The 22,429-nt window shown below is 44.9% G+C and overlaps 1 protein-coding gene and 1 long non-coding RNA gene across 12 annotated transcripts in view; one reads left to right on the top strand and one right to left on the bottom strand.

Moving 5' to 3' along the window:
- LOC135898303 (solute carrier family 41 member 1-like) overlaps nucleotides 1-22,429 on the bottom strand; it is a 458,169-nt gene that overhangs the window by 46,554 nt on the left and 389,186 nt on the right. For 10 of the 11 annotated variants that reach the window (XM_065427179.2, XM_065427177.2, XM_065427174.1 and 7 more), the window contains one exon: nucleotides 16,821-17,154. In XM_065427179.2, coding sequence (XP_065283251.1) covers nucleotides 16,821-17,154 — 334 coding nt within the window. Of the gene's footprint in view, nucleotides 1-16,820; nucleotides 17,201-22,429 lie in introns of all 11 variants that reach the window. The other variant, XM_065427180.2, reaches the window with a different exon arrangement.
- On the top strand, nucleotides 2,935-9,370 carry LOC135898232 (uncharacterized). The gene is made up of 3 exons (XR_010563288.2): nucleotides 2,935-3,269; nucleotides 4,380-4,472; nucleotides 8,921-9,370. It is a non-coding gene; the product is annotated as an uncharacterized lncRNA (long non-coding RNA).

The raw sequence follows: 22,429 nt of genomic DNA, 5'->3' as shown, positions 1-22,429 counted from the left end.
GCACTGACTAAGAATATTGGGGGTGGGTGCAAGGTTGTTTTTGTTTGTTTTTATCACATTCACAAACATACAGTTGCACGAAGAGACGGCGTGTCCCACGGCACTAAAAACCAGTGGCGGATCCAGAAATGGGCCCTGCCTTACCCCAAGCTCTTCCCCCCCGAGACATGTCGGGCTTTCAAAGCCGACAAAACTCCTGAAGAGAGTCCCCCTCCGTTTCACTGTCTGTTTCGATAAGCCATTTTAAATATGTCCTGCGAAAAACCTGTTGCTGAAGCACTACTATCTATTAAGTCACAGTGTTCTAGGTGGCACACAGTTCTTAAATGTCGTCACGCACAAATTCCGCGGAATCCAATAGCGCGCACCTACTTTTTCTAGTATTGAATACTTAACCAAAAGAAAAATGTTCAAAATGTTTTCAGCAAGGCAGAACTAGTGCAGCTCTTGCTTTTGGGACACCAGGAATCTAGCAAAATGAATAGGCCACGTGACAGCATGCAGCCGGACGCGCCACAATTGCTCTAAAGCAGTGCGGTCGTCTAGGTTTCTTTCAAGCATGACAAAACAAGCAGAAAAGAGTGCGACGAACCATACGCAGACAAAAGATACGCCGATTCGAGAAGCTTTGACCCCACCTGACCTTCTTTCGCCGAATCAATAACCCCAATTCGTTCTGCTTCTTTCAAGTTTATAAACAAGGTAGGTTCGTTGGCAAACTTGAGCCTTCTCACCCACCACAATGCTTTGCTCAAGCAGCATCTGAAGAAAGAGCCGTGCAAAACGCTCATGGCTTCGCGTCTGCGTCAATTTACGAAGCTGGCTGTACAAAAAGAAACTTAAGTTTGTAGTTGTATAGTAAAGGAACGTTCTACTGGTTTACAAACAGCTGCCTGAACGAAGTGCTCAAAAGGAAAGGGAGAATAATCTAAGAAAGTATAGAGAACCAACGTACAACTTGCGATGCATAAAGTATTTACAACACCGACTAACAACGGTATTTACTGAAATATTTCCCCTCCCAAATTGGAGACAGTATTATTGCATGCATGAATAGGATATCAAGCCAATCATTGTAGATATAACGAGATTCCAGAAATTGGCGGGGCATTTGCAGACCCATCTTTGTTCACGGAACAGTGGTGAGGCATTTTTCAAGTGTGCGCGCTACTGCCCACCTGCCAAGTACGTTCGCGATGTCTTGGCATATGCAGACCTGCGCGAGACTCGCCCGTCTCCCCTCGCGAGACGGGTAGGACAAGTGCACATGCTGAATACGGGAAAGAAATACTTTGCAGAATGAAATTGAATTTTGTCAAAACACCAGATCTCTGGATTGCAGGTTACAGCGTGCACAGGGGCGCTCTGCCAGATTTTAAAGCGAAGCTTTCTATGCGTCCTCCCTCACTTTTTCCAATTCTGCTGCTGCTGCTGTCACTGGCTTGCCAGCCGCGTCGGTTGGTGGTTTGAGAGCGTGCATAATGAACATGAGAGGGACGCGGGGAAGGCGTGTGCGAGTCCTTTTAGCGAGAACTTCGTGGGCATCGCTGCAATACTCTTTGGACCTCTTTGGCCGTCACAATGCCCACTGAAACACCCTGGCCATCGACACAATGCCCTCTGGAAGACTAATTACGCGTTAGCCCCCTTCTGCCCACCCCCACCCACCGCAAAAGTAGTGCAGAAGGTGCAGCACTTACTTTTTTGTACTCACATGCAACAGCGCAGAGGAGAGACAGTATGGTACTACGGGGAGACAAGAGAATGCTTAAAGCCAACACCCAGACGAAATGTCATCACAGTTCCCACACTTTGCCAGGAAATTGTTGTTGTCATTCAATAGCCTTTACCACAGCTGCACCCTCGCCGAGCAAAGGGGTTCGGCGATGGTATAGGCACAGCTATTGAATGGGAACAATACTACATTGCTCTGCTCATGGTAGTTTGAGGGCGAGCGTAGTTGGGTTGAAAATGACTTGTCTACCGCATGCACAAAATACCTCGATTGTGAATATATCTCCCTCATTACCCGTCAAACTGCTATTATAAGCAACTGCAGTAAGACAAAGACCGACATCAGATTATGACAACGACAACTCAGGGTGCTGTCCACCAGAGGGGAATCGTTGTTATATTTGTTCTTTTTTTTGAGCGGTCATAGGCCCCACTCGCTCACCCGCTCATAAAAACAAAGAAAAAAAAAACCCCGAGATCTGGATTCGCTTCGGTTGCACTTTCACGACACCACGCAAAGAAAGACATGTGAAATTTCGTGGTGTCGCCTATACGTTTAGAAAGCTATTATGCAAGTACTTTTTATATCTACCGTTCATCCAAGCTATTTAAGATTTGAGTGAGCACTCCAGTTCAGAAATATGAGCATTGTGAACTTCTTGAAAATGCCAATTAAAGCTTTTTTTTCTCTCTCTCTTTCTCTGTGCATAAAAGAAAAGACAGACTCGCAAGTACCTCTGTATCTTATACAATCAGGAAGGGCCACGTCTCTTTACAAATGAACGTCCAAGCAAACAAACAAAAAAGAAAGCATCGAGAAATAAATTCACTTACACGCAGTTACCAGCCCACCTTTGCCCATTTGATTTGATATCAGCCCATGTTTCCGGAAATAAATTTCCAGTAAAACTACCCGTAAACACAGAAAATGGCTTAGAGGTAGCGTAAAATAAATAGCTTTGAAAGTAATACACACACATAGTTTAAAAGAATATTTGTTTTTATGCCTTGAAAACGAAACCGAAATTGAAATAGCTTTCCCCGCCGGGTGTCGCCGCAATCGCCGCTACGTCATTTCCTGCGTCTCGCGGCGGGCCGCCGGGTGCACATGTGTGTGTTCTCCGTGACATTCTTGGAGTTGTGAGTAATTAGATTGTTTTTTGCTGCGTTTAGGTTGTACCACCTTGTTGTTTCCGTGTACTTTTGTGCTCATCGACGCGAAGTGAGCGTCCGGAGTGAAGGCGACGCGATTATGCGTGAGAAAGAAGGGCACCAGCGGCCTACGACATCGGTGTTTCTTTGTGACAGTGTGTTTACTACGCCTACGACGGCCGTCATTCGTGGCGAAGGAGAAAACATCTTCCATTCGGCCTGAACAGTGATGAAGTGGACGTTTTGTTTTTCGGCGGAATGCATCGTCAACATGGTCCATCCACTACGTAAACGAAACGGCGTGCCCAGAGTACAGATCGTGACAGCGCTCAGCCTTCAAACCGAGGGCCTTTTGCAAGGCGCATGAACTGCTCATATAAAAGGTACGTACGTAGCCACGTTCAGCGTCGCGTTTTTTATGGTGCGTCATTGTGGTAGTAATTTTCGCGTAATTTATTTAAAGGACAGCGCAAGGTGTGTTGGATGCGAATGTAGTATATGTACTCCAGGCGTAGCCTATGGGCACCGAATGTGAAAAAGAAAAAAAAAAAATGAGTGTTTCTTTGTTCACGTGTCCTCAACTAGAGTTGTAGAGAATTAAGTACTGCTACGCGTCAGTATTCGGCGCAGGCAGGTAAATAATACTTTGGTTTGACTAATTGGTTCTTTCCGTTACCAAAGATGGGCGCAGACTTATACCGGTGTCACACGGCCACTTTCGAGCACGATTGAGCGCGTTCTGGATCGAAATTTTCGACCGCGATTGGCTCCCGTCCATCGATTGTGCAACGAGGCCAAACGCGTCCAGAAATTCGATTCCAGTCAGGATCGATTGCGGCCAAAAGTGTGCAGTGTGACAACCGTATTAAATGTCGCTTGTGTACTTTCACTCAATTGTTATTTTTTTTTTTGTCGGAGGTCCCGTTGTAGGTAATGGCGCAGGCAGCTTGCAATGCTTGTGGTTTCATGACTAGAACTAATGCAAAACAAAAGAACAACGACCGTCCCGGCTATGTACTTATCAATCGCTTTAAGTTGTGCTCGTTTGTTATAGAAGCTGTCGTGCTGTTGCGGATGAATGCGTGGTTGCGCTATTTGTTTATAAATTTATCTTTTTGTATAAATAAGCACACCGAGCCTAATCAATTTTTTTCTCGTCCTTGAACTCGTTTCTTGGTTTCACGCAGGCGTGCTTATTATTACTACTATTTGTTTTCTTGTGTGACTGAACCCTGCCTAAGGCGTCCTGTCAGTTGTCAACAGTATTTCTGAAATGAATTGCGCTTAGCGTCCTATGGTTATTGTACACTTCACTACCTTATTTTAATGTCTAGTTATAAAGTGTATGGTTATTGTAACTATTCTTGGCCTTTATATATGTATTTATTAAGCTGGTAAATGCTTAATTGTATTTGCAGTTTTGAGAGGTTCTTTTATTGACTCGTCAATCTCGAATGGTATTAATGGTGGGTTGTTTTCTTGTGCCCATGCAGTTGCAGTCAGCATGAAGCAATTGCATGGGAACCGACTGGCTGTCTTGGGCCTACACATTGCTGAAAAGACAGTGAAGACGTCTGACCCGACAGGTATACTTTATTGGCCTACATATTTTTTTCACCGGAGGATGAAGACCTCCCCCAGTGAGCTCCAATTACCCCTGTCTTGCGCTAGCTGATTCGAAGTGAAGCCTGCAAAATTTTTTGACTTCATCATAGTCTACTTCTCTACCATCCTTGACTACCCTTCTCTTCTCTTGGCATCCATTCTGTAACTCGAATGTGCCACCGGTTATCTGCCCTATGCATTACATGGTTGAAGAAGGCACTTTGGCTAGTTGGTGCTCATTGCAGACTTGAGACATCAATAACTAGCATGAAAAAGACAACATCAAGAAGCACATAAGAAAGAAGTCTATACTTCAACTGAAATTTTTGCTACACAGAAACATGGAATGCACAGAATGTCGACGGACAGAAACAACACAGGAGCTATCGGAACAAATTTATGAACAGGTTAATTTCACTTACGAACATTCTTGGTTAGAGCCAGAGATGGGTGCTTACACACCTATTCCCCGCTTTTTTGATGCAAAGTTGTTTGTATATTTCCCTATGTACCTGCTTCTGGAGCTGCCTGAGCACACGATTGCTTTGAAACTGCTCGGTGCATGAGCACATATGGCGATGATTGGCCATGTGGCCACCAGCCACCAAGGCACTCAAAGCTGCCCTATGTGTCCTCAAGCCAAACAGGTCGGTGTTTAAACGACCGCTTGGGGGAACAAAGAAAGGGCAGCTGTCATGGCTGGTGGCCATCTGGCCAATCATTGCTGTAAGTGCTCATGCACTGAGCAGTTTCAAAGCACTCATCTGCCCATGCGGCTCTAGATGCAGGTCGGCATGAAAATATTCGAAGCACTTTGCATCGAAAAGTGGGTGATAAGTGTGTAAGCACCCCTTCCCTTGCTCTCGCCAAAAAAGAGTGTTCATATCTCGAAATGAACCTGCCCATCGATTGGCTCCAATACCTCCTGTGTCAGGCAGGGAAAAGGAAAGATAAATGTTGCTTCCATCCGTTGTGGACGCATCCCCTGAATCCTATGTTTCTGTGTAGCCAAAATTTCAGTTGAAGCCTACAGTTCTGTCCTGTGTGCTTCTAGCTGTCGTCTGTTGTCTTTTTCGCGCTAGTTAATGATGTCTCACGTCTGCACTACATGGCCTGACCAGCTCCCTTTTTTCACTTTTTATGTCAGCTAGGATATCAGCTCCTTCGTCTACTTTCTGAACCACGCTGCTGTCTTCCTGTTTCTGCTGCCATCAGGATAGGAGTGGACATGACAAATGAAACTGAATGTCATTTAGACAGAGGAGCAGTGAGACTTCCTGTGCTTTATTTTTTGCTGTTGTACATAATAGTTGAAATTGCACCAACACATCTTTTCCACCTTGTGATTTTCCCATAGCTGTGGCAAATAAATATATAGGCTTTAAGAAACTAGAAATGCAGTTTGCCTAAGAAAGAGAATACTCTTGCACCTAAAGGTAATGTGTATGATGCTCTTACTCTTTTGATGCATGTGCCTTGAGAGGTGTTGACGTTGTTCTTCATTTCTTTCTCAGTAAGCTTTACTTGATAGGTCTGACTTTGTATAAAGAAATAAGTTCTAAAGAAACCATAATACCTAACAGGCAGAATTGTCGAGGTTGAAAGCCAAGTTTTCTTTCATTACATATTTTTTTCAGGCTGTACTAGTTGATCCGTGATGTTTGACAGACAGCCCAGACTTGTACAAGGGACGTCAAAAGTGGCGAGAAATGGAACAAATGCTATCGCCTCTTTCTCCATCTTTTGTCGAGTTCACATTGTCTAACGCCATCGACCAATACCAACTAGCCCGTTTGCGTACCTGTACTAGTTGAGCCATTTATACTATGGTACTCTAAACCAAATGTGATAAATTCTATATTGGTGCCTTTTCTATCTTTGTACAAATACCTGTTTCATAAAATAGTTTAAAGTGTTATGGTTAATGTCATGTTTCGACACCACCATAACCTCATAAAGTATCTTCATGGATGCAAAAGGTGCCTCTTGTGCAAGTTTCGTTCTAGCCTGACATGGAGAACAAACCTGGCAGAAGGTAGAGCACATGCTCTTTTGTAAACAAAACGCATGATTGCATTTTCTTGGCAGTTATTGCAATGTTTTCTGATGTTTATCTGCATGAACATTAATTATCTCAGCTGCTAAATACACATCACTAGACACTGTGAGCAGAAAAAAGTGATTGTGCAGTACTGTTGAAGTCATGCAACATCATGTTTAAGCAAACTGGCAGGGATGCTAGCTGTTAAAAAGAAAAAGCTGACTTCAAGAAAAATTTGCACTCCTAAATGTGGAATTGAAATGCACTATGCTTATAAGCTACAAAAGGTTTCCAGGATGATCAGACTAGTTACACTGGCCATTTGCTGATTCAATAAGGTTCACTGAAGCTTGTTTTTAAATTCACACTGTTTTTATCCAGGGTGATGATTTTCAGTCTTGTGGAATTTTTAAATATAGTCCTGTTGCATATAGCATAATTCTAGTCCTTGAGCAGGAATATTCAAACACGCAGATATATCTAGCACAAGAAATCGAAACATATTAAACTAATTAAAAAATTTTATTATCTTTCGAATGAAATACATTATAGCTAATATAACTGAAAAGAAAGGGGCTTAACCAAGAAACCCAATGTTTATTAATCATATCCTAAGAAGCCAGCAAACACTGACACCAAGGACAAGTTAGGGTAAATTACTTGTGATTAACAAATGAAATAAACAAATGATAAATTAATGAAAATGAAAGTGGATGAAAAAACAGCTTGCTGCAGGTGGGGAACGAACCCACGTCTTTGCTTTACGCGTTAGATGCTTTACCAATTGAGCTACTGCGGGCGCCGTTTCCCCATCACTTTCTTGGGTATTTATGCTTCCTAGTAGAACGCTGGGAGTGTTTGCCAGCGCCACCACATATCTGGGGCACTTATTGTTATTTACGAATCATAGCCAGTGAGATTACAAGGTGTATCTACTTGGAATTGATTTCCAGAATGGCGTCAGTTTGGAGATATGCACCATCAAACTTGCCGGAAAAATGCACTGTTGTTCCACTTACTTTTTTAACAAAATGTACTTTATGCACTGATGCACAAAAGTGGGTTGTGCACTGGTGCACAACCCACTACTTTACCAGTAGTACTGAAAACATTTTGGCTCTTTATCATTAATGCACTGATGTTTAAGCTATAGAATGTCACTTGCCCCATCTTCCTATCTCTTCGCGTTCCAAAGTAATCGAGCAATGCATGGCATCCAGTGGTGATGTCCGGTTGAAACAGTGGGCTGTAATTGAATTTCTCACTGCGGATGGTTCTGCGCCCTTCAACATTCATTGCCATCTGAAAGCAGTTTACGGGGATGCCTGTGTTGAAATCAGCACTGTGTGTAGGTGGGCAAGTACTGAGAAACATCAAAATCCAGCCGCATCAAATGTCCAGGATCAGCACCGAATTGGACAGCCCACAATGGCTTCTTATGAGGATCATCAACATCAGGCAGACGAGTTGAATCGGGTCAATCGTAGGATCAAGCAACACCAGATTGCAGCAACACTCGCTATTTCCATTGGTTCAGTGAACCACATAATTAAAAACCTCCTGGGTTACAAGAATTGAACTTGTTGGCTATGCTTCGACTTTTTCATGTCAGTCGTCAGTTACCGTGACACCCAACAAGCGCAAGTCTTCTTGTAACGCAGGTCTTTAATGATATGGTTCACTGAGCCAATGGAAATGGCGAGTGTTGCAATCTGGTGTTGCTTGATCCTGCGATTGCACCGAGTCAACTCATCTGCTGATGTTCATGACCCTCATCAGAAGCCATTATGGGCCATCCATTTCGGTGCTGATCCGGGAGATTTGATGTGGTAGGATTTTGGTCTTTCACAGTCCTTGCCCATCTCTGCACAGTGCTGACGTCAACACAGGCATTCCTGTAAACTGCAGTCAAATGGCCATGAATGTTGATATGCGCACAACCTTCCACAGTCAGAAATTCAATTACAGCCTGTTGTTTCAACTGGATGTCACCGCTGGATGCCATGAATTGCTTGATTACTCTGGAACGAGAAGAGATAGGAAGGCGAGGCAAGTGACATTCGATAGCTTAAACATAAGTGCATCAATGATAAGAAGTTCAAAATGTTTGCTGTAATATTGGCAAAGAAGTGGGCTTGGAGGCAATAATTTCTGAATTGCCCTCATATAGTTATGTAGCCTGTCTCTCCTACATTCATGATGTGGCAGATTAAATGCCTTATTCTTTCGAAATAACGATTTCCTGGAAATAAGCACTATCTGTGCTTGTTTTCTTTAACCTGCTCTTCATGTGATCTTGAAATATTAGAGTGAATGATGCAGGGAAGCGCTGCTAGTCATGTTTCGTGTACTTTTCCTGACATTAAATTGCAACAAATCATTTTGCAGGTAGAAAAGAAGCAGATGGCTTCAGTGATCAATGAAGAAATGGCTTCATCTATGATGGCTCGCCTTAGGACATTGGAATGGAGCTACAAAAAGGCATCATCATCCTCGCCTGTGCCCTGGAACTTTGGTTTGAATGAGACTGTTCTTCAATGTAGAACAGCCGCAAGACCTGTCACCTCATACAAGGCATAGTGCAAGCTCAAAATATTGTACAGGAGGCTAGAATAAATGACCCTCCATGCAGTCACTCTGTATCTGTGATAAATGGGACCATTTCACGCAGAACACTCACAAGTGATAATGTGTTTTCTCTCAAAGTTGCTATGCAGTGCGTTTGTAAACACATTACCTATTGTATGCACACCATACATAACATTTCTGTGTGCTAGCCTAACTGTAGACTTAGAAACAAACAATGAAGTGCATATGTACCCGCTTCCACATGCCGTACTTCAAGGGCTATTATATTGCTAATTACACCCGATAGGTGAAGGGGTAATATATTCCTGATCACACCCTTACACCCCATGGGTCGAAGGGTAATATGTTGTTCAAAACACCCTCAAGGGATAGGGTGTTATTGGAATATAGAATAACCATCATAAGGGTGTAATTCCCTATAAAACCCAGCTTTTTCAAGGGTGCTAGGGGGTTAGTTATAGACACCGAAAAAAACCCTTAGGGGTGTAAATTATTTTACAGTGTAGTTGTCATGTGAAGTGAACATGTTTGGCCACTGACGCTAACATAATAATAATAATAATAATAATAATAATAATAATAATAATAATAATAATAATAATAAACATAATATGGCAATAAATAATAATATGGCAACGGTTATCGTTGGATGCTACAATAGCGAGTTCTCTGCTTAGAGAATATCACTGAAACAAATACTGTGGCATGCAGAAGCCACCAATGATCAAGGGAAACCAATGTGACATTTCATTTACTTGAAACCTGTAGCAGGCACACAGAGGAATATAGTGCGAGAAGAACTTGAGTTTGGCGTAATCGGTGTTACCGCCGGTGTCGTCATTTTGGCAGCTCTTCCCTCCTGTCCTGGTCTTTGTTAGCGGCGAATATGATAGGCAGTAATATGCGAGGTTTTCCGTAGCTTTTATAGACCTGGAATGCGACAGACGTCACATTTGGTGAATCCGAGACTGAGTTCATTCTCACGAACTTCGTGAATATGCATCTAAACGGGAATATCCGCGTGTTCTCGTCATACCGATAAACGTGGCCAGTGATGTTGACAATTCGAACGATTCTCGTAGCCTCTAATCGCCGAATCGTGCATGTAAGCTTTCCTGAGAGTCGTCGCGGCGTATAGGTCCCAACCCAAAACGCGCTGTACCGACAATCAAGCTTGCCGCGAAACGTACTCTCCATAGGCATAAGCAGTACCGCAGAATGATATTTGTATTTAAAGTGGTTGTACGTAGTAAATGGTTGTTTTTACGAAGGTAAGGAAGTATTGCTGAGCTCACTGTAGCTGTTCAGATACTTCTTGCGACCCCTGAACTGTGGCCAGCAGTGAGAGAGTAGGAGGAGGAAAGAGGATCAAGTAGCGGAAAGGAAACTGATATACAATTAAGGAAACAAAATGAAAGTAGAAGCGCCTATGTCAACGTCAAAAAGAAAAGCGTAGCTGGCTTGTACCAACGCTTCGACGAAGTGTTTCAAAAGCCATTCTCCCAACCTCGAATATTTCGTCCCGCGAAGGAAAGCGGGCGCATACAGGATAGCGGCTTCGCTTACGCCACGCAAAACAAAGACGGCGCCATCGGCTTTCCGCATTTCACCTCCGTGCACGAAGAACTGAAACGGCACCTCGAGTTGCCGCTCAACATAATATCGCGCCGTGTATCATAAGAAAAAGAAAGAGAAAATTGTTCGGTTGGCCGTCTGTTACGCACACGTTGTGAAATAAGTTACAGATGCGTTGTTAATGTACTCGCGTGGAAGGCAGCCGAGTAGGTCATTGCGTCCTACTTTCTCCGGTGGTCACCGGTTCGTTTTAACAGGAATTAATAGAGACACTTATTTTAAACCACCGCACTATTTATCTAAGAGAACTGATGCTGACTTTTAAATTCGAGAATACCGAACTAGAACGAACCTTTATGCTAATTCATTTTTTTGTCCAAACTTTAACAGAGTGGAATAGAACAGCGTGCTATGCGAATGAAGATGTGTTTTTTTTCGAAGTTGTAACCCCTCTGCTTGCACACCCCCGGGCAAAGCGGGGTATCCTTGAACAAAGAATAAATAAAAAATGCGCAGAGATTGAGGAGCAGTTAACTAGATAACAAATAGGGGTGTATGCGGTTACAGAAACGCACCTTTGAGACTCGGAAGAGCCGCCGGTGATTGAGAATTATGTTTGGGAATGGTGCAACAGAACTAAGTCGGAAAGAAAGGAGGGAGCCAAATGAAAAAAAGAGTAAATTCGAAATCTCAAGAACATCTTTGTTTATCAGGTACAATAAGTGGGGAAAAAACTTGGCTTGGCGTCAGGTATTTGTGGACCGGAAATGATTGCACAAAGAACAATAAAGAATTAGTGGAATGCATAAGTGCTGATAATAAGGGTTCCGGAAATGATGCCGAAGTTATCCTTTTAGGAGACATGAATGCCCACATACAGGATTTAGATGGCTATGCCGACAACAACGGGAAGTCAATGCTAGACCTTTTCGTGCAACATAACCTCGTTATCCTGAATACACTGATGGGCGTAAGTGTGAAGGGCAGATCACGTGGGAAGTGGGAAACAGGCAATCAACCATTGATTACTGTCTGATGACAGAAGGAATTCATGATAAGTTGAGAGAAATCGTAATTGATGACAAAGGGTATAACAGCATAGAGAGTGACCATAAACGCATCATATGGAAAATCGGATATGTTGTTGGCAAAGATAGCAAGGAGTGCGAAATGGCTAGTCCAAAATTGAACGCTGAACAAATAACAAATATAATCACTAGAGTCGAGGAAGATCTTGGCAAACGGCCAAGTAAAGAGTGGGTATATAGTGAGATTCTAAGTGTAATAACTACAGAAGTACGGAAAGAGAAACAACATCTCCATTGGAAAGAAAAAAAAGAAACCGAAAAGCTGGTGGAACAGGGAGATACGAGAAGCGATCGCCGAAGGGGAGAAAGCATCCCGAGAGCACATGCAGGCACAGAAGGCGCAGTTGCCGCAGGATGAAGTATAGTACATGGAAATATACCTAGAGGAAACGACTACGGTTCAAATGCTGGTGCAAGCAAAATTAAAAGCTGAAAGTGAACGTTGGTGGTCAGAAATACGTGAGAGAAAGGCTTTAGCTAGAACATTTTGGAACCACATAAAGTTATTAGGCAGGAAGTCAACAACAATACAACAACATATCCTAGACGAAGATGAAAACAGACTGGAAGGAGAAGCGGCAATAAATTACATGCGAAAAATAACACCCGAATTTATCGAAGGCAATGACGAGGATGTCTTTGAACAAAAAAAAGCATGAAAGAGAAGCAGATGGAAAAGGAGCTGGTGATGATCAATTTCAACTGGAAGAAAGCTGAAGAGAAAATTTATAAGCGCACAGCCACAGGGCAAGACGAGGTTTCCGTTAGGCTCATTAAAGAACTATGACCAAAAAGTAAGGAAGCTCTGGTGAAAGCAGTGGAAGAAACTTTAAAAGAAAGAAGAATGCCAGACAGCTGGCGACAAAGTAGAATGAATTTAATTTATAAAGGGAAGTGGGAGAAAGATAGAATTCACTCGTATAGGCCGTTGACCATTACATCGGTAATATACCGGTTAGCAACGCAGGCAACCAGATTAAACCTGCAAGCATGGGAAGAGAATAGTGGTATTTTGGGAGTACTTCAGAATGGCTTCAGAATAGGAAGGCTTTTGGATAACAACTTATTTCTTCTTACTCAGCGTATTGAAATATGAAGAGTAGAAAGAATACCGTTATATGTGGCCTTTGTAGACATTGCATGAGCATATGACAACGTAGGCCGCAACATTTTGTGGGATATTCTGGAAAGGGAAGGCTTAGGTGACGATTTTCTACAGCTTTTGAGAGAGATTTACCTAGAAAATACGGTCTGCGTTGAATGGGCAGGGATGAGGAGCGAGGAGAACGTTCATTTCAAAAAGGGACTGAGGCAATGGTGCCCTTTATCCCCACTGCTGTTTATGATGTGCATGATGAGGATGAAGAGGGCGCTGGAGGGAAGTAATATCGTGTTGAATCTCTCATACAAATAGGCGGGTACAGTTGTAGAGCAGCAGCTTCCAGGTTTATTTTATGCGGACGACATTGTGTTGCTAGCTAACAAGCAAAGTGATTTGCAACGTCTGGCTAATATCTGTGGACAGGAAGGAGAGAAGTTAGGTTTGAAATTTAGTGTTAGAAAATCAGGTGCTATGGTGTGCAATGAAAACGGTGAAAAGACAGTGGCAATACAGGGCCAGGAACACCTCGGGAAGAAAAATCTAAATACCTTGGTATATAGATAAACGAAGGCAACAGACATAGGGAAACACCGGAAAAAACTAACAGTGAAGGGGAAGAGAAATGCAGCCATAATGAATCACAGAGCGCTATGGGATTACAATAGGTAGGAGATGCTCAGGGGTATGTGAAAAGGTGTAATGGTTCCGGGACTTACTTTTGGAAATGCGGTTCTTTGCTTTAAATCAGGAGTACAATGAGGACTCGACGGGAACCAAAGGTAAGTAAGTCGCCTCGCATTGGGCGCTCACGGGAAGACTACAAATGAAGCTCTGCAGGGTAATATGGGCTGTACTAGTTTTGAAGTGAGGGAACTTCGCGGTAAAATTGAGCATGAAGAATGCCTGAGGAATATGGAAGAAAGTAAATGGGCTGGGAGAGTGTTCAGGATTCACTACAGGAAAAACATCGATTCACAGTGGAGGAAAAGAACTAGGAAGCTTACCACCAAGTTTGCGGCCTGTATGGTGGGCAACGCAGCAACAAATAAGGTCAAGCGGAAAGTCAGAGAGGCTGAAATAATCTCATGGGTGGCGGCAATGGAAAAGAAACCTGTCCTGAGTAACCACTTAAGAGGACAAAGCGAAATCAGTAAAGAAACAATTTATGATAACTGAAAGGGAAGCTCATTCATTACCTTTCGAAGCAAGATCAGGAGGCCTTAGAACACGCACCTATAAAGCTAGGTATAAAAAGGAAGAAGAAGCATGCGCTTGCTGCGGTAAAGCTAGGGAAACGATGAAGCGTGCTTTATTAGAATGTGAAGACAGCTGACGAGCGGTCGATTTAGGCACCACTGGCCTCCTCCAAGCCCTTGGGTTCAGCGAGAGCAGGGAAAAAGTAAACATGTCCGCAATGGAGATTAGTAAAAGGCGATTGGAAGATCGGTGGAAGAAAAGTAGGGAAACGATAAAAAAACGGAGACGCACCAAAGCAAAGTTCACAATAGTGAGTCAGAAAATTTGGTTCTGGGTGTTAATCATAATTTTTGTTCACCTAGGGGAGATATTAGGCAGTATAATTGCAAGAGCTTGGTGGCGCAACCCTCCACCCCTTTCCAAAGGGGATGGTCATAACATCACTCCATTCGGTCAATTGCTTTTTGTCACCGTTCCTGACTGTCTCCCGGGAAACGCATAAACTCGGACACGTCTGTTTTCTTTCACAACAGACTTGTTGCACCGGGGCACGTTGGAGTAGGTTGCCATTACTTGCTGCGACTTCTAGGAATATTCCTCGTTGTTCTTTAAGCCCTTCGCACGCGCATGTAAAGCGAAGCTTCCTTTGCCTCTTTGTTCGACATTCCCACTACTGCTACTTTCTTGCAAGCCGCGTCAGTGGTGGATTAGAGCGTGCATATACATGGAAGGAGTGTGGTAGAGAAGAAAGGAGACACGGGATATTCTTTTGACCTCTTTACCGTGTCGAATCTGCGAAATAACCTCTGGAGCTCCCTGGCCGTCGTCACATTAGCCTCTTGACAGCTGTAATTATCCGTGACCCCCTCAAAAGCATAGCAAACCGTGCAGAGCTTACTTTTCTACCAATGAAGTTCCAGAGGGCGGCTATAGATAGAACGGCTGGGACGAGGGAGAGAGGAGGCATAGAATGGGTAAAACCTACGCACCCGTGAAACGAGGGAATAACAGCCTTGCCACTTCTTTTGCTGTTGCCATACAAGGGGGCAGGTACTAAAGAAAGGGTGATGTGAAAAGGAAAGGAAACGATAATACTAGCCACGAGAGCGGTTAAGGGAAAACGGGATAAATTTAAGGTTAAGGTAGGTCCATGCTATTTCTGAAAAATAAACATCATGAAAATTTGTCAAGGGGACAACTGTTGTAGGGCATGCGGAAGCAGAACCTCATTAATTAAAGCGCACCGCAGGGTCTAGGTGAAACCGCGGAAGTGGTCGCTTGTCAAATTAAGACTTTTTAGGTACACGTTAACACTTAAAGGAACACTTAAACAGAAATTAACACTTATATTTGGGGACACATGAAAATTGGTGCCAAAATTAAACCGGAGTCCGCCGCTACGGCATGCCTCATAATGGAATTCTGGTTTTGGCACGTACAGCCTCCATAATTCAATTAGTGTCTGATACTTGTGCCACGATCTGATGTGCCTTGTGAGCCAATGACAATGTTCAACGCTCTCAGCGGTTATTAAATATGGTGCACCACAACGCCTCAAGCAAACACCTCTCCCTGTGTGTTCTGTGTACTACACAGAAAGCAGTTCTGCATGCAACGTAACGTTTGAGGTAAACTCACCGCTCTCGCGCTCGACTAATCTTTGAATAAATGAAATGTATAAAATAAAACAAATAAAACATAATTTTTCTTTGTTCGTCTCTATCCGTCGCTCTCTGCCTTTAACCCTCTCTTCGTGTTAGCCCTCCTTCCTTCCCCCTACTGCTGCGTGGCGCTTGTCACCGCGTCCACGCGGACCTTTCATTGGGCTCCTAAAGCTGCTTTTGTTGGGAAGATTGTATCGGTTTTTAGTACAGGATCCGAGCACGTGTTCTCGCTCGTGCGCCCGTCATCCCATGGGGCGGCTCCTGCTAGCCTGGCTTCCAATATGGCTAGCCTAATGTTTTTTGTCCACTTCTAGAAGATCGCGCGACTGTCCAGAGCTGGAACCGGTGACTTGACGGCGGAATTCTCGCCTTCCACGAGGTCTAGCCGCACGCTTAGGACGCCAAAGCTGACAGATGTTTTCGCTTCCTAGAAACGAATAAATCAAGCCTCTACCGCATCTGTTTGCGTTATACACATCCTAACTGTTTCTGTTAGCTCAGACCATTGATTCTGTGCATGTTTTCGCTAGAGTTGGAGGAGGACTTGAACGACCACACAAATACAACCCCCCCACCCCCTCCCCGCCAAAAACAAAGGTTCTAGTAGTTTATTTTCATCAGTTTAGCGTGATAGAAGAGGTGAGAACTAAAATCGAGAATGCGCTTGACTAGGCTCCCAACACCTATAAATAACTCAGCAAACGAAGATAATATATATTAGCGCAGCTAAGACTCGTAGTCAAAATCAATAGCCACTACTGAAGGATCGCGAATGACTTGGTCGCTCTTGTACCAACACGATCAGCACTAGTAGCATCGAATGAAACTGCTGGAAGAAAAAAAAAAAGACACCCACAATCTCTAAAAGGAAGTCGCCTAAAATCGCTATAGAAAGCTAGGAATAAGTATAAATGCACAAGGACAAAGCATGACAAAGAGAAACCAACGAGGACATGTACGTCGGCTACGTCGGTCGCACGGCTATAGCATGCCAGTGCGCTGAACTACTCCATTTGTTGTATGAAGACGTGACGCTGACAAGTCCTTGTATCACAGCACCAGCTCGCACGTACCTTGACGTGGTCTAGCAGAAGGCTGGCCGCCACGGAGCCCATGCCAGCCAGGAGGAAAGGTAGAAAGACCTGGGCACACGTGACACACAGTCTTTCGCTCTTCTCCGGTTCTTCCTCGTCCTTCACGTCGAGTCGCTCGCTCGAGCCGCCGCTGCCCGGCAGCGCGACGTCGCCGGCCGCCGGGAGGTCGCCGTGCGCGGACATCACCGCCGGGGGAAGCTCGATGATGGCCACGCCGGCGTCGCTCTCCTTGCTCGGCCGCAAGCCGGGCCGGTCCACGAAGCCCACGCGGCAGTGGCTCGCTGCCAGGCTGAGCATCTCGTCGGCTGCCTTCCTGTACGTAACAACGGTAGTGCCAATGTCACGGAGGAGGCGCCCGCCTGCACATGCGTTTCAGGTACTAATTGACAACGGTAGCAGGCGGACGTGCTATCTTTTAAAGTACTAACAAAATGCCCAGATATTGTCAGAAATGGCTGCGTATCGCCCGTGTCAGCAAAGCTCCTATCCCGTCGTTCGACTGCGTGGTGGAAGACTTCGGTCGTGGCTTAGGGGGTAGCGATTCGAGCGTTCAATCCTCACCATTGGCGGAGGCACGGGAAGAAGGGGAGAGTTGGGGGTCAAACTACTTCTCCGAAATTTTCTGACGAATGCCCCCCCCCCCTTTCTCGCGGAACAGAAAGTGAGGGGAGGGCAGGTAGGATAATGGCCTCGAATTTACGCAGAAACTGAAATATAGGAATGTTAGCGGCCGCCGCGCCGTTTAACATTCCAGAGAATGTTGAAGAGTGTGACAGTGAGTTCCGGCAAAGAATTTCAAGGAATGGGGGTGGAGTGATGCACACGAGTAGGGGGGGGGGGGACGCAAATAAAAGGCGTCAAGAACGAAGTTGGTGGTACATGTAGACATAGCGAGAGCGTCTCGGCAATGCCCGATCGCTCAACACCAGACAGCCGTGGCCAATCGCCCAGCTGAGGCTCACCTACCACGTGGTAACACCGGCTGCTTGCTACGGAGAGCCCATCCTAACTAACGTCTCGGCAATTTTCGGAACACATGGGTGTCAGGAGACACAACGCCTTCAAATCTCTCGGAGCTACTGGCTCTTATTTTACTGCGAACAAGGGATAATAATACTAATACTGCGAACAAGGGATGCCATAATTTTTACAAAGGCTTCTGAAAAGGAAGCAACCACTGCATTGGACTGTCTCCCTCATCCGTTCATGAGCGTGATCAAATAACAATTTGTGTCGCGTGATGACAATACCATGAGCGGAAGTTACTTCCGAACATCTCTTCAAACAAGTCGAACAGCCGGTCACCAAAAGTGAGTGAAACTTGCATCATATGATACTATCAGAATTATAGCACAAAGCACCGTTTTTTTTATTTTTAAATCGAAAGCGCGATTGAGTGATAGGAAACTTGCAGTATAGTGCCCGCCCTCTCCCTGTACCTAGCCGTGGCCGTACTATGCACGAGGTCTAGCTGGAAAAAATGGTGATCTCCACTCTTCCCTGGTGGCAACAAGTCTGGCCTGCAAACGAGAAGACACATGATTGTGCGCTGTCTTGTTTCTGTATGGCCCCGTTTTTAGCGCTGTTCATTTTTTCCAATCATGTACCAGCTAGGTCATCGACATAGATTGTACAAACGCATCAATTCGTAGACAAAATTATAGTTTTCTTCAATATCCTCATTTTTAAAGCTAGCATAAGGAGGGTAGTGTCACGTGGTAGTGACGCTGACGAAAGCAGCAAAACTGGGAATGACAAAACTAGTGGTTTATTGGGCGAACATGTGCCCTTAAAAACAGGCTACACTCAAAGAACGGCGACAGCGGCGAACACAGTCGGCGATCGTCGAAAACCTGATCAGCGGTACAAGCGCGTCAGCTTTTATACATCAGTCATCGAATGTTCCAGTGTAATAGCTGGGACCCGCGTGTCTTTCACAAAGTTCAACACTATTAGCGTCGCGCATACATGCAATCAGATTACGCAAGGTTCAGTGACAGAGAACGGATGGAACCATCGATAACATTCCAGAAAATGTCCGATACATGCAGGCGCGTCCTGCGCTGTGCGATAAGATTTGTTAAGCGGTGAAACGGGCTCGCTCGATAAACAAGTACAGTGAAAGCTCGTTAATTCGAACTTCAATAATTCGAATTTATGGATAATTCGAACTGTACGATTTGGTCCGGCCAAGCTCCACAGAAGTATATGTATAAAAAAGTCCGTTAATTCGAACGCGAGAAGGTTCCCCCACGGATAATTCGAACTACGCTCGCCTGGCACACGGCCAGAGAAACGCGCCTACTGCCTACACACAAGGCTGTATTGCCTCCGAAACGGACAGAACGGCGAGAGAGGGCAAAATCGGAAAAAAATCTAACCGACGCGGGGTCAGCCAGAAGGCAGCGGCGGCTGCCACCTCTCCATTCTACGTAACCTCCGAGACTTCTTGCCCGTTGCGAATCTCGGAGGCTTTGCAAATCTTGTACAGCTGCTAATGTTGTGCGGAGATGGCACGGCAAGCGCCAAAACACAGCGAATCAAGTACGTCGCAGCTGCGCTTGCAATCAAGAACCAACGAATCGGGCCCTTCGCCACCTTCACATGTTCAGCGTCTTTGCCTCGGCAGTCTTCTTCGGTTGTGCACCTCTGTTTTCAGCTTAGGAGGTATCGGCCGTCGCGATTAATTGTGATGGTGTTAAGCCTCGGCTAACGTTCATTTCGGTGGACATCGGTGGTGTGGTACAGTCGGAACCAGACCTTCGACTTGAAGATGGCGTGTGCCCGCGGCACACGCCATCACTTTCCGACACGGCAAATTTCTGACATGCCCTACTGCTTCCAAATCGCAGTGTACTGTTGCTCTCCTTCACTTTCGTTAGTTCAACTTTCGTTAATTCGAACTGAAGCGGCTTCCCCTTGCAGTTCGAATTAACGAGCTTTTACTGTACATGTGTCAGTAGTTTAATTTATTGCGAAGGCACTGCAAAAGCATGCATTCTCGTTGTTAAAGCATTCTTAAATTATGAGGTTTTACATGCCAAAACCACTTTCTGATTATGAGGCACGCCGTAGGGGAGGACTCCGGAAATTTCGACCACCTGGGGTTCTTTAACGTGCACACGGGTGTTTTTCGCATTTCGCCCCCATCGAAATGCGGCCACCATGGCCGGGATTCGATCCCGCGACCTCGCGCTCAGCAGCCCAGCACGTTAAAGCATTCTTGTCCGGGGAGTTCTAAGAGTTTGTTTTTGCACCGTGTACAAGCTCCACACACACACACACACGCAGGCAGGCACGCACCTACACACACACACGCACAGACGCCCTATATATATATATATATATGAAGGGCGTAGCCAGAGGGGTGGACTTATGCGGCTTTGTGAAGAAGGGCACACCACTGAATTTATCATGAGATATGTGTTATGGTGCAGTGCTAACATTTTGTCGAAGAACTTTTGTGGTCCCATGAACGGCAAGCACTTTGACGCCGACGATAAATCAAGGCAAAGAAGCTACTATGAAGAAGAGGGCAGCATTGTGGCTTTTCAATATAGGCCATGCTCCCTGTCGTCATTTACCCAAAATTCGTTCTCAATCCTAAGGTTGAACCATTTCATTTTTTTTTTACGGACTGGCTTTTTAATAATGCGGCGCGTAAATAGTTTCGCGTAAACAAAATAATCTTGGGACACCCTCTGTTTTCTGCGGGCCATCAGCTCAACTATGCCTAAAAACAACAACTGCGCTCAGGTTAACGTTTCCCATAAGGGCGTGAAACCTTTATTCAACCCATACCACCGAGCACGACACGCCGTGGTTGCTCAGTGGATATGGTGTTGGGCTGCTGAGCACAAGGCCGCGGGATAGAATCCCGGCCACGGTGGCCAGATTCTGTGATGTGCGAATCTGTGATTGCCTAACGTATTTATATGCCTCGTTTGACGCGTTATATACAGTGACGTTTTCCTAGGTATGTACATTTATTATAGACTTCTATTTAAATATCTTGTTGCGAGGTTTTGTGTATACCTGCAGTGGACTTTGTTTCCCGTTACACTTTTTTACCCTTTATCAAGCTGTATCTTCGCATCTGCATATTCCATTGCATTTTCACATTTCTAATGTACGAGGGCGAGACAAATTAAAGTGCGCCAACGCACCCCGCGAAATTCATTATCTGCCAGGCATGCACGTAGCACACACGTACAGGCATCTATCATTTAGAAAAGCGACAAGCACGTGTCAAAGTACATTTTATTTAATGCTCTCATACACTGGGTTGAACACGGTTGGGTGACATAGTGGACGCTGCAAAAGTTTGACAGCGTGGTGTCATGAGGTTTTCGACAGCTGAAGGTGTTTCCCAAAAAGAAATTCGTCGCCGTATGGCCGCCGTGTACGTTGAACGTTGCATTTCATTGGTCACTGTGAAGCGTTGGAGAAAACGGTTCAAAGAAAGACGTAAAAGTTGCAAAGAGGATCCAAGACCGGGCCAAAGCCCCCACGCAATCACCCCCAACGAAATTGCAAAGGTTGATGAGCTGATTAGACAAGAACGGAGGATAAGAATTGAGGAACTGGCAGAGCGTGTTGAACATCACTCAAGGTTCGGTTCCCACCATAATTCATGAACATCTCGGTTATCGTCTCTTGTGTGCGCAATGGATGCCAAAGATTTTGAGCCACCGCCAGAAGACTGGAAGGTTCGGCACTGCCTTGACTCATGTGATCCGGTATCACAACGAGGGTGACGACTTCTCGTCTGCAATTATAACCGGGGACGAATCATGGTGCCACTATTACGAGCCTGAAACACGACGGCAATGCTTAATTATAGTGCAAACATTCAAATTTATCACCCCCAAAGAAAGCAAAGGCCACTACTTATGCTGCAAGCTGTTGTTTACTCTTTTTGTCGATCGCCAGGGTCCATTCCTGATCAAAATTGCGAAACTTGGAGATGCTATTCATCATTTCTGGTATTTTGAAACCAGGATCGGCTGCGTGTCACAGTCACGAACGAACGACGTGGAAAATTGACGAGTGGGGTCATCTTTATCAACGACAATGCCCATTCCCACGTCGCTGATGTGGTTACCACAAAACTGGCAAAGTTCAAGTGGGAAACGCTGCAACATCCACAACAGCCCATACCTGTTTTCTTGCGACTTCCACAATGTGGGGCGATTAAAAAAAAAACGCTCAAGGGATCCAGATTCTTGTCGGGCGATGACGTGAAGAGTCAGTTGCAGACTTTTTGAAGCAGCAACCCAAGGAGCTTTACGAGATGAGAATCACGTGACTCGTTAGTCAGCGGGACAATTGTGTCGATGCTCATGGAGACCACCTTTAAATAAAGTGCCGCATTTGTCATATATTCGCATTGGCTCACCTTAATTTGGCTCGCTCTCGTATATTTTGCAGAACTCCTGCTTTTTATATGTGCTCTCGTTGCGACTATAATTTCGGTGCAATTACTCACAATACACGACCGGTAACAGCTCCTCCTGCGTAATACACTGAAACGAAGGACGGCGTCATAGAGATTTTTCCCTGGCCGTTTCATATGCACAAAAATGTAA

Source organism: Dermacentor albipictus, chromosome 5 (assembly GCF_038994185.2).
Source record: "Dermacentor albipictus isolate Rhodes 1998 colony chromosome 5, USDA_Dalb.pri_finalv2, whole genome shotgun sequence".
Classification (NCBI taxonomy): Eukaryota; Metazoa; Arthropoda; class Arachnida; order Ixodida; family Ixodidae; genus Dermacentor; species Dermacentor albipictus.
This window is presented reverse-complemented; position numbering and strand designations above follow the sequence as displayed.